Raw genomic sequence first — 12286 nt, 5'->3', positions numbered from 1 at the left:
ATGTATTGCTCCACTTACGGCTGATAATGACGTCACATGTGTAGTTGATTATGACGTCACGCCATTGTCAGCCAAGAGCTGTGGCCAGTGATCACCTAAACACCGGTAGTTACCACTGTTGTTGACTGTCTGCCACCCTCTACCGGATCCAGACATGTATCAGGCCTTCCCCCTACAACACCTCCGACAGAGGACGTAAGTACCACCCAGAGCTTATATATCGAGACCGACTTCTGTGGAATGAACTGAACAGAAAATCGAGTACAGACGTATACATGTTTGCTCACGAGGCGTCAGAAAACGATGACAGTCCCCCAAACAAAGCATATAAAAATAAATTCACAAATTAGAAAGAAGGAAATAAAATAAGACATGGAACTCGTCGAGGTCCCGATGTGACATACATCACATTAGGGCAGTAGAACCCGGGTGACGTTTGGACACTTCAACCATTAGGTTACATCATGTTTGTCGTGTGTATTTCTCATCATGAAAAACTGGCGTTAGATGTTCAATCTGCAAATTACATTATGGTGTAGTGTTCTTGAAATAAAGCTCACCATTTTCGAGAATCTTTATTTATAACGGTTAATGCATTTTGGTAGGGTTGTTTGGTTATATTACGGTATTTCACATTGTGGAAATTCCACGTGCAGGTCCTGGCAGTAACACTGATAAAACCCAAGAGCTCCTGGTTGGTGCTAACAAATTCAAGACGAATCTGGGGTTCGAACCTATGAGATTTTTGCCCGCTAAGGGGACGTATCCGATTGCAGCATCTATCACAAATAAGCCATTGCAATGCATGAATGCATGAAAACCTAAACACAATTTAGTGCAAGATCTCAATGTGCCTGTGTCTACCACACAAAGAAATATAACAAAGTAAAACAAAATAAAATAAATAAAATAAAAATTTACAAAAATGAAAACTACAAAAGGGTACGTTGCTAAAATATTAAAAGTTTGTTGAATTTAAATAAAAAAACTATCGATTTTAGAATTTATTGTGGAATTATGTCTAACTTACCCTGAACAAGGTAATTTTCCAGTCTGAAATGGGAACACTCGAGTTCCCAAACGATCCGACATGTTTAACTTTCATGTTTGTTTTACTGTTTCACTGAACGCATCATCCTCGATATCTCGAGAGTATACGTTCCGATAAGTTTTCACTATACCTTGGATGGATCTACGGCTCATGAACTCATTGCCTCTCTTTGCTGGCTTTTCATCCAATCAGGTGTATACGCTGGGAACATTCGTAACTACTCGTGTCATTCCGGCAAGAAAGAGACGAATAGTTACGAATGCGCTGGGACGTTGAGCGAACCAATCACAACTCACTTTCGCTTTTTAAATTATCTAACCGACTTAACTTGGCAACACGAACCATACCCATTTTCGGACCTATCAATGTGTCTGTATGATTTCCCCCAAATTTGAGTCGCACTGCGAACAAACCTTCGCATCTGCGACCGCTGCCTTTGTTGACACCGGTAAAGTTGTTGAGTTGTAACGACGGCTTAGCTGATTGGTTACTGTGAGAATGCGGACCCAGCAAGGAGGGTAATAAATTTTCATGCCGAGCCGTAGGTGGATCCAGGGTATAGTGGATACTCATCGGAACGTATACCCTGGAGGTATCGAGGATGTGAACGCATTAGAAACGGGACGTCTTCCATAACGACACATTTACAAACGGCCTGAACCATTCTCAATCAAAGAACACTTGCTAGTCTGCAAGACGGAAAATTCAGGAAATCAATAAGTACGGCACTGCTTCGGCAAGCGGTTGCAACACTATACATGGCAGGGTTAAGTTTTTTGCTGTCAATTCTCGTAATGTCTCGTCGAACATGGAAACGCGAGGTTAGCTGTCTTATCAACGAATGTTTTATCTGATTTCAGCACGCCGTCAAATTTAGACTCTGAGGTGTCGTCTATCGTTGATGCCAGTGTACGGAGCCTGCTCGACCCCATTGTGGGACGGTTTTGGCGCTGCGTCGGATGCATCAGTGAGTACATGCGCCACCCACCAGTGTATGTCTTCCTTGTATTCAGCTCTATGAAAATGGCTCTGTTTCTTTGTTGTGGTACTCTGTTATGAATTTGATGTACAATTGAAACACTCAGTGAATTGTCCATATACTCATAGATCAAAGTTATGCAATTTTGATGTGTGTTAGTAGCTATGTGTAAATATCATTTGCCTCACATATGGGTTATTAACATTTTTAGAACTGTGACGAATTCTACTGTATGTACAATTTATTTCATCGACATTTGACGTTAATGGTTCCGGTAAGGATCAACCATTCACCTAAAATATGATTCGTAGTGACTTTAGTGGTGACATGTTGCAATGAAGGCCCGTCTGTTCTGAGCGACGTCCAGGACCAAATCCCACACCCACACAACGGTAAGAAACAGACCCACTGAAATCGGTGGAGGCTGAGTGGAACGGGGAGCCTTGGATCCATGGGTCTATTACCCGTTCCATCTCCAAGACCATCTTAACTCCCGCATGTCAACACAGACTTACGACAGCCAGAGACAGTTTTATAGGGAACACTCCTAGATGTCGAAAACGGCGTCGTTTTGGTATTACGTTGAAGCCATGGACCATGGTGTCGTCGTAAGTCTGTGTTATGGTATAGGAGTTACGATCACCGTAGCGCTACGGTAGCTTTGTAGAAAGGCATCCTGGATGTTGAACATTGTTGTAGAACTGTGTTGCATCTATGGATCGTAACTTCCATAGATTAACAAAGACTTACGACAGTCGTAGCGCTAAAGTGATCGTAATTTCCATACATTAACACAGACTTACGACACTTGTAGAGCTAAGGTGATCGTAACTTCCATACATTAACTTAGACGTACGGCAGCCGTAGCGGTAAAGCGATCGTAACTTCCATACATTAACATAGACTTACGGCACTCGTAGAGCTAATGTGATCGTAACTTCCATACATTAACAAAGACTTACGACACTCGTATAGCTAAGGTGATCGTAACTCCCATACATTAACATAGACTTACGACAGTCGTAGAGCTACGATCACTTTGTGGAACGAGCACCTGGATGTTGAAGATGGTATCTACGTAGAATGTCGACAACGGCGTTTCTACGTGATAATCGTTGAATCTATGGACCTGGTTGTTAAACATTGTTTATCTGACATTGTTCAGCAAGCGTTGTAACAGCGCCTATCTGCCCCAACATTGATGAACAATATACAGAATCTCATTTTTGTCAAAGGAGTGGGTTTGGTAAACCGTTAGTTACAGCAGTTTCTGTTTGTGGCCTACCTTTAGAATACAGCACCACAAACTTTAAAACATGTCATAATACTCTTTTACGAAACTGTAGGTGATTAGGGTTAGGGTTAGGTTAGATTAGGTTAACCCTAACGTCCTCGCGAGACGTATTCTAAAGGTGCTCCCTGTTTGTCACAGATTTATGGTAATTTGATATGTCTCCCTTAATTGGACCATTAGCTGCTTTTCAGCACTGTATAATTGTTATGGTTTTTAATCAAGCTTAATTCGGGTCCCCTTCCATAACCTAAGAATTGTCATTTCCGGTCGTGAGAGACTTACATTAATATTCGTCATCATGATTTTGCGAGTTGGGAAGAATGAGCAATGTGAACGTAATATGGAACTAGTTCTATACAACCACTTAGACATTTATTTTGTGGTGTTATATTGCTGGAACAGTTCCAGAAGTGGCGTTCTCACCAACGCTGGTATCGCTGGCGTTGTCGTGAACGTCAAGGAAGCATTCGTAAAATATTCACTACCCACTCGCGGCACGGCCAGTGTTGATGCATTCCTCGTTTCCTGCTACTCAAACAAAACCAACTTCATCTAATGCCCATTGAGCTATGGCACACGGATAATGTTTTTGTCGGAATCATATTATTTGCTAAAGTAATATTTAGTCGTCATTTTTATGCAGTAATTAAATAGCAGATGTGCGACAACCCTGTTTCAGACACAGGCGCACTTTTCGAATTCTTAGTAATAATACGCATGCTGAAACACGGCCACCCTGATACGATTCTGTACGTTTGTACATGTGTACGACGAACTCTACCTCACATCCAAGTAGGCACTAATGAAAACAGAGTCCAAACATTGACGCATAATGGTGGCGTTTGATTCAATATTGTTGACTGTGTAACGTGAACGTTACATGCGAATTTTAGTGATTTCTGTTTCTAAATGATCCAAGACATACGGAAATATGTTCAGGCCAAATGCATCTTATGTCAAGGGATGACGTTTATGTGGTTTTGGTAAGGCGATATTCTTGGATTGCTCGATGGCCTTGGTATTTAAAACGTATGCCGTTTCAGCAAGGCCTTGATGACCAACTCTAACGTCCCACCCGAAAGCGTTTACCGCCTCCGTTGATCAGGCCCACCAGGGAGACAGGTATCACATCACTTGATCAGACGACTTGTCCACTCTGTGCGACGTAGTGTCGAGGAATGCCTTAACGCCAGAGATGGTCACACGCATTACTATCGACTTTCCTGTTCTTTGGGACCTTTTTTATGCTTCAGTGTATATGTTGGCATGTGCCCGAAAACCGAGCGTGCTGACTCAAACGCATGCTTTACATGCTAAAGTTTCGTCATGGTACGAGCGACTGAGGGGTTTAAGAAGGTGAAATGAAGTATCCTCATTGCTATCTTTTCGACGCATCAACAAGAGAACAATGCCGAAATTGAACTTTTTTGGACATGCTGAGGCGTAGGCTTTCTGAAAATACCAGATGACAGACTTTTGGTATGCATGAAGCTGGTTTGTCCTGTCGCAGCATTGGGTCCAGATTGAATATCAATCACACTGTCGCCTTGTAAGGAGACATGCGGCCACTGGTTACGTCAAGAATCGGCCACGATTAGGAAGGCCGAGAAAGACCATTCCCCGTGATGACCCTGTCCTAGTTCACCTAGTGAGACGCAGGTCCATGACCAGTGCCAAAGATCTCAGAGAACAATGGAGAGTAGGTGTTCGTCTCTCAACCATCACCATCCGAAGGAGGCTCAGGTCCGGTGTGCACGTCGTCCAATCAGACGTCTCTTACTCACTGATAGACACAAGGCTCAACGTTTGGCGTGGTGTAATCAATGGCAAAACCACAATCTGGGGACATGGCGCAGGATCCATTGGTCCGATGAAAGCCGTTTTCTTCTTCGTGTTACTGATGGCCGATGGCAAGTTTGGAGAAGGAGTAATGAGGCTTATCAACAGCGGATGATTCATGCAGCGGAACCCTTTGTCGATGACTCTGTAATGGTGTGGGGGTGTATCTCCTATGACTCCAAGCTGGATCTTATCACCATTCGAGGGACACTAAGTGGTCAGAGATACCAACAGGAAGGACTGGAAGCTGCTGTTGTCCCGCATTTTGATAACCACCCCCCTCGCCAGTCGGCCAGTATCTATGGACGATAATGATAGGCCCCATCGTTCCAGAGCTGTTATCGCATACTTGCAGAACAACACAGTTGACAGATTACCTTGGCATGCGAGAAGCCCTGACCTCAACCCAACTGAGCATTTATGGGACCATCTGGGGCGTCAAGTTCAAGTAAGAGATCCACCTGTTCAAAATCTACAGGAATTAGAGCAGGCTCTTCATGACGAATGGCAGAGGATTTAAATGATGCACACTCGGCGTTTGATTTCCAGCATGAGAAGGAGGGTTGCAGCAGTTATCATTGCGAGGGGAGAATACACCAAATACTGATGTCACCATTACTGTTGCCTTATGATTGAACAGTGAACCACAGACATTGTGTGACAATAGTTTTGGGCAGGATTATCAATAACGTTTCTAGTGCCCGCATATGACCGTCAGTAAATTACAACCGAAAGTAGCAGCAGTGTTGACAGTTGATGGATTGAGACTCTAGTTAACCAAGTTATAACCATTTGTTTGGTTTCCATATCAAGAATGACCAGTGTGATGTGTTAAACACAATCTTATAGCATAAAGATGGGTGGTGCTTAATTAATGCTCATGTGTATATGTCGAATCAACCCTGATCGCTATGATAGCCTACCGAACTGTAAAATATAGATGTTTTTTATTGATCTGAAGCCTTGAAATACATATTGTGCTTGTCACTGCTGTTTGAGAGAGGAACGTGGAGACGTTTCTTTTGAACATGAGTGTGTATCATATACTGGTTTAAGCTGAAAACATTTTGACTGTGTAATGACATAAGCTACAGGGCCTCAACATATTTTTGAAAATCCTTAAAGGAGAGGTGTTCTTATACGTCTGGTGCTGTCTTCTTGTCAGTTCCATACGGTGTAAAGGGTCTTACGCCATTGGTCGTACAATGTCACAGGTGCCCGGCTATGGTATTGGCTAAATATGACTGCTTATGAAAACAATAAATGTTTCCCGGGCACACTTTTTTTCAAACGTGACGAGGGTAGTGGGACGTTTTTTTCTTTTTTAAATTGATTGAAAAAAGTGTCACGTGGGAGGAACACATTTAAATTTTTTCTCTTTTAGAAATACATCTTGGGAAGTTTAGCGCGTGTTGATGAGTTGTAGATTCAGTCACTCTCGTTCTTACAGACACTCATTCTTATATTTATAGTGGACAAATGGATGATCGGGACGCGGCCAAGTCAAAATTATTTTTTAAATGGCAATGCAGGGACAGTCCTCTGGTTGTCAGTTCGATATGGTGTAAGGTTGTAATATTATTGAATCTCATTTGTACATTTGGTGGTAGTGGTGAAACTGCATAAATGCTCTGCTAAATGTCCCATAAATAATGTGCTTCATAACAATTAACAGTGAAACAATAGTAGCAGGTCGGACAAACGGATTACCCACGCGGTAACTGCCCTGTAGTTGTTTGGGCTGCAAATTCATTTAAATCCACCGAGTTTCACTTACTGAAACTTTGTTGTCAAACCCAGAGTCCACAGTGTGTGATGAATCTGAAACCATCGTTTTATCCCCAGTGCAGTCCGTTTGAAGCCAAGCTTTCAAGTATCCACCAAATGGCCACATTTAAATTTCGTCTTCTAATTTGATTGGCTTGTCCATCGAGACGCACCATGATTGGCACCTCGGCCAATAAACCAGCATATACACTGTCACTTGAAAGCTTCATGCAGCTCCTTTACATTCATTGTGATGAAAGAAATCAGAATGTGTGAGCTATTGTTTTATTACAAGAGCTTTAAAACTATCACGGAAGGCACCAAATTATAAGTTTCCCTTTTCAGTGTTTGCAAGGAAGTCTTCTGTGCGGTTTTATGTCCAATAGCCTCCTGGTACCGTTAAAACAAAATTACGAAACACAAACAGTGAAGATTCTAATAGAGTTGATCCAGGTCAAGCGAATTCGACAGGATTCCGTTCATGTCAGCCAATCAATATTTACTCCATATGAAGATCAGTTGGAGCTAAATGAACCGTGACTGATCAGATTAGCGTTAGTGCCCAACTGAGATAGAGATGAAGCCAAAATTGACAGGATTAGTGTCTGCTTTGCTGAGTGTTTCTCCTGAACAGTAATCACCAAAGAGATTATCTGTAGTGCTTTATATTACTCAGACATTTAATAAAAGTAAAGGGCATCTCCAAGCATTATATTTCTGTCAGTCGTACTGATTATCGTCCGTCGACATGTGCTATATTAAAAATCGTAAACACTCTCTCAATGTTGCTATTCGCCTCAGTGTGTTTGACCATCTGCGGCATGTTTTTATGTAGTCAACGAAACAGACAATTTCTCAAGTGTTCGCCTTCGTGGTTATTGTTTCCTTTGCTTAACAAAAAACATATAAACAGAGTTGTATTATTTTGACTACTCGTGTTCAGTGGTACCAAGTGTTCGTGAAAAGAATGACCTTATCCTCCTTCACTGGCGGCACTAACCACTCACTCAGTGTACACAGTACAACAACTGCCACTAGAGTCGAACCAGGTACGAGACTCAAAGGTCTGAACAGTTTCAAAGTTTAAGGAGAGACTGTTCTAGAACCCTTTGGTAAGCTTCAAGACACTACTGAAATCAGAGAAACAAGCTAACCATTCCCAGTCACCGGTGCCAACTGTAGTAAAATCGTGTTGATACCATGCAGGCAGAATGTACTTAAGCCACTGAAAGAAGTCAAACTCTGAAACGTTCATTCTCTTCCCACAGTGGTTACTTGTCATATCTTCCTACGTAACCTCTGTTCTAATACGATCCTTTCATGGTCCGAGTGTTCAAGACTCGTGATTGGAGGCAATCAGATTTTGTAGTGCAATCAGCGACCTTGTTTCAAAAGTGATCCTTCGAAAGATCTCAGTAATTTCCGGATGCATCGTGAAAACTAGAACCTCTTCACGAGCGCGATACTCAAATGTTTCTTCTACACAGAACTCAGTCATGTCATTTTTGTTTCTCCACATTGCTTGCATTTGTCAAGTTGAATCTAAGTCGATGTAACACGTATTCTGATTGGACAGAAAAAAAGGAGATAAATCTGTTGTCATTTTATGCCGCTAGGGGATTTTATGAGAACCGCGAAATATGGCCGTATTAGAACAGAGGTTCGTCGGAAGATACAGGGATGAGAAATTTCCGCGGATCCGCGGAAATCCGCGTTTTTTTACATCCCCAGGGTCATTTTTCTGAAACGTCTAAATATATATACAGTGTTAATATTGATTTTAGAAGCCATATTTAGTGTGTAAAATGCCAAAATCCCAGGAGCTTCCGGGGGGCTTCGCCCCCCTGGGCCCCCGACCAGGCTCCGCCCTCCGCCCAGACCCCCGACTAGTTTTCAGCTGTAAATGGAAATTTCCATTCTCATCCCTGAAGATATGACAAGTAACCTCTGTGGGAAGAGAATGTGAAACGTTGTGCATACTTGTAATTTTGATATAAAACATTCGAGGCCTTGCCGATCTTTGTGCCTAACAGGTCGTGGCTATGGCGATATCTGCGTCTTGTTTTAATATCACATTATCAAACTGTACATACTTGTATACGCAATCAATGAAGACGCCCAGCGTTTTCTGTCATTTTTGACAAGTCGTCCTGATCCTATAGAACACAGATATGAAACTGCAGTTATTGTCACCGCGTTTAGTGACTAGTGGCCCATAGATCAACAAAGCTGAAACAAAAACAGACCCAAACAACAATACACACACCAAAATGAGAAAAACCTATATCCATATTTGTCGGAAAATGTTTACCAATTTTAGTTCCGTCTATGGTATTTCTCTGCCTTATCGAATGACCTGAGAAAGAAAGTCACAGATTAAACAGGAATTCGTTTTCGTACACCTTGGTAGAGCAGGGGGTAATTTGATATCCCGATTCTGATAGAGTCTGTCAGGATGCAGACTAAAATAATGACCGGTTATGTTCTTCTGAGACTCCCGTAGGGAGATGGAGCACCGCTTACGGCTATCACTCGACATCACTATAATTTCCACGCCACTTACTTCCCTACTTACTGTATCTATGCTGGAGACGACACTCTGGATTTTTATGTAATAAGATCCATCAAGTGTCTGGAAATATTACTCAGAACGAAGTGACCTTGACCTACATAAACGTTTCCAATTTGACGTCGGTGTGATCCAGACGTAATGTCGGCATTACTTTAGAAATGTATGGATGCATGAAAGGGAGAAAATATCTGAAAGAGAGCAACCTATATCTAGCTTCTGTATAGGTTGGCCTTTGATTGTGCCTTTGCGAATACAGTGACGTTGACCAGTGGATTTGGACTTCCGGTATACTAATAAACGAAGGAAGACTATTTAGATATTTTATTGCATTTTTTTCTACTGAATCAGAGCGAAATAATATGTTACGTCAGCCCGTGTATAGCAGTGAGTACAAAATGAAAAAAATGGTTATGATGAGACGGGAAGAACCACGTGACCGAACAAGTTGATCCGTGTAATCAACTCTTACAAGCACATGTGACTGGGGGCCTGGGGTGGCTTCCATGAAGGGAGGAGTGAATGTAGTTTTACGCCGCACTCAGCAATATTCCAGCTTTATTGTAGCGGTCTGTAAATAATCGAGTCTATACCAAACAATCCAGTGATCAACAGCATGAGCATCGGTCTGCGAAATTGGGAAACGACGACATGTGTCAACCGATCCCGTTAGTCGCCTTTTGTGGCAAGCATGGGTTACTGAAAACCTATTCTACCCAAGATCTTTACGGGCCATGAATGGAGGAATATGTCGGTATGTAAACATGGATCTCTGACTCGAATGTTTCGGGCTTTATTGTCGTATAATAATGATATGTTCTCGTTTCAGACCGACTTTTTGGAAGAGCCGACCCATCCGAGGAACTTGAGGAATGGGTAGGTATTGATATACATCGAAGCTGCCAACCTTTTACAATATTGATTAGTCACTGTAACGTCCCTCAAGTTGTCTACATTTTTCAGTTTCTAAAGTTTAGAAATAATTCTACGACAAGATGATAAAATGTATAAAAATTTAGATCTGCTTACTGTTCTGGTTCTTTTAACAAACTGTGTGAACGTTAACTGTGACACGCGTGTCATTTAGAAGGAATTCTGGATTAATCAGTTCCTCATAGCACCGAGAACATCCTAAATCCATTATGCTGATATCATGAAAAATAGCAGTAAGTGACTTTATTCAAACGGTTGGCTGAAATCAGGGAGGAGGGGGGATATCTGCCTTAACTTACTGATTTAATTAATCAGTGTGGCCACCTACCTGCAGCAATAACAACCCGCTCAGCATCTAATCTTGTTACTGTATCTAGCTGGCTTTTATTTGTCCATTACCATCAGCAGTCATTCTTAATTAACATCTGCTTTCCTTTAGTCAACTGTTAACAACCAATCAGAGTTAATTACCCCCTGCCACAGCCAATCAACGTTAGTTAACCCCTGCTTTCCTGTAGTCAGCTGTTAATCACAGTTAAACGACTGCTGGCTTCCCTTTCTTAGTATCCACCTTTGTCATTTTATGAGGACGTTTCTGTGTTGTGTAGTTATATCAAGTACATTGTCACACCTGACTGATTGGTAAGGTCAGCGGATTGTACATTACGTAACCATCTGCTATAAATTTAATGTGTTCAGTTATATATCATTTAATACCAAACACGAGACCATTTTGTGTTTCCCAGTTTGTATGTAATAATAAAACGTCAGGTTGTAAGTGCTGACGAGCACTCTGTGATAACATCTCTCTCGGTAATTGTCAGTCTGGTGGGTTATCACATGCTGGCCGAGCATTTTTGTACCGGCTCCTGGAAGTGTCCCTGGTTAGCTGATTGACTCGTGACACACGAAACTGTCATCAGTGTCAAATAAACTCGCACATGTTGGTGAAATATAGACTGACATTCCATCTTTCCTCTGGTGGCTTCTTACGGGTGACTTCATACGGGTGACTTCATACGTTAATAGTTGTGGCTTTTTGTTTCTGCTTGTATGACCATTGGGCGGTGTTACCTACTGTTTTAAGACTTGATGACAAACATTAGATTTCAGCAGTGATTGATTTGCTCTATTAATTGTTAGACTGGAAGGGGCTGAAATCATAGTCATATATTATTTCTTGAGTATCTCTGACGGGGAAACCTCTACTACAGACAGAATTGGTAACATTACACCACCCGGTCTGGTACCTACACTGCTTTAACCCTGATTGTTTCTGGATCTTTCAGCATCAAACAGTTCCGTTAGTTTAAGTGGTAAACGTTTAATTGTTACTACTTTTCTCATGATACATCTCACTCTCTCAGTGTCCCTAGGAAAACTTGAGTAGGTCATAGGTTGCCGTGGGTTATCACATACTAAGACTACTATATGGTGTCGAAGTGTTGAACCGTGCGTCGTATTCCTGTTTCAGGTGATGGTAACAGTTCAGAACGGTCACATGAAGGAGATTCCGACAGAAGCTGATGCAGGGGAGGCAACTCCCACTCCACCGGAAGTAACCCCAATCGAGTTTGATTGAAGGTTTCAGTGTCATGAATGGCCTGCATGTGTACCCACAACGACACTCTTTAGTTTACAAGCATGTATGTTCTTAATGATGAAAAAATAAGTTATACTACTTTCACGTAATGACGAGTGTTGTTCTTTCTCTAATGTGTTTCACACGTGATATAACACTGCGACATACAACTTGACATGACAAGCGCATGGTAACATTGAGTGAACCCAGACTAATAAGTTCAGCAGAAAGTCTTGGAATCAAGTAAGGACTTTGTGTGAGTCGACAAATTA

The 12286-nt window shown here is 41.8% G+C and overlaps 1 protein-coding gene across 1 annotated transcript; it reads left to right on the top strand.

Moving 5' to 3' along the window:
- The first annotated feature begins 154 nt into the window (after window positions 1-154).
- LOC137267560 (uncharacterized) lies at window positions 155-12075 on the top strand. The gene is made up of 4 exons (XM_067802038.1): window positions 155-195; window positions 1912-2018; window positions 10329-10375; window positions 11907-12075. Exons 1-4 carry the CDS (start codon window positions 155-157, stop codon window positions 12012-12014), a joined length of 303 nt encoding a protein of 100 aa, XP_067658139.1. The 3' UTR covers window positions 12015-12075.
- The last annotated feature ends 211 nt before the right edge of the window (window positions 12076-12286 follow it).

Source organism: Haliotis asinina, chromosome 16 (assembly GCF_037392515.1).
Source record: "Haliotis asinina isolate JCU_RB_2024 chromosome 16, JCU_Hal_asi_v2, whole genome shotgun sequence".
In the NCBI taxonomy this organism is placed as follows: Eukaryota; Metazoa; Mollusca; class Gastropoda; order Lepetellida; family Haliotidae; genus Haliotis; species Haliotis asinina.
The sequence above is the reverse complement of the archived record's forward strand: the minus strand, read 5'-3'. Positions and strand labels throughout refer to the sequence as shown.

Excerpts from the sequence above, each read along its gene's own strand:
- LOC137267560 (XM_067802038.1), top strand. The coding sequence starts at position 155 with ATGTATCAGGCCTTCCCCCTACAACACCTCCGACAGAGGAC. Across the intron at positions 196-1,911 it reads CAACACCTCCGACAGAGGAC|CACGCCGTCAAATTTAGACT; the intron begins GTAAGTACCACC and ends ATCTGATTTCAG. Across the intron at positions 10,376-11,906 it reads CCGAGGAACTTGAGGAATGG|GTGATGGTAACAGTTCAGAA; the intron begins GTAGGTATTGAT and ends TTCCTGTTTCAG.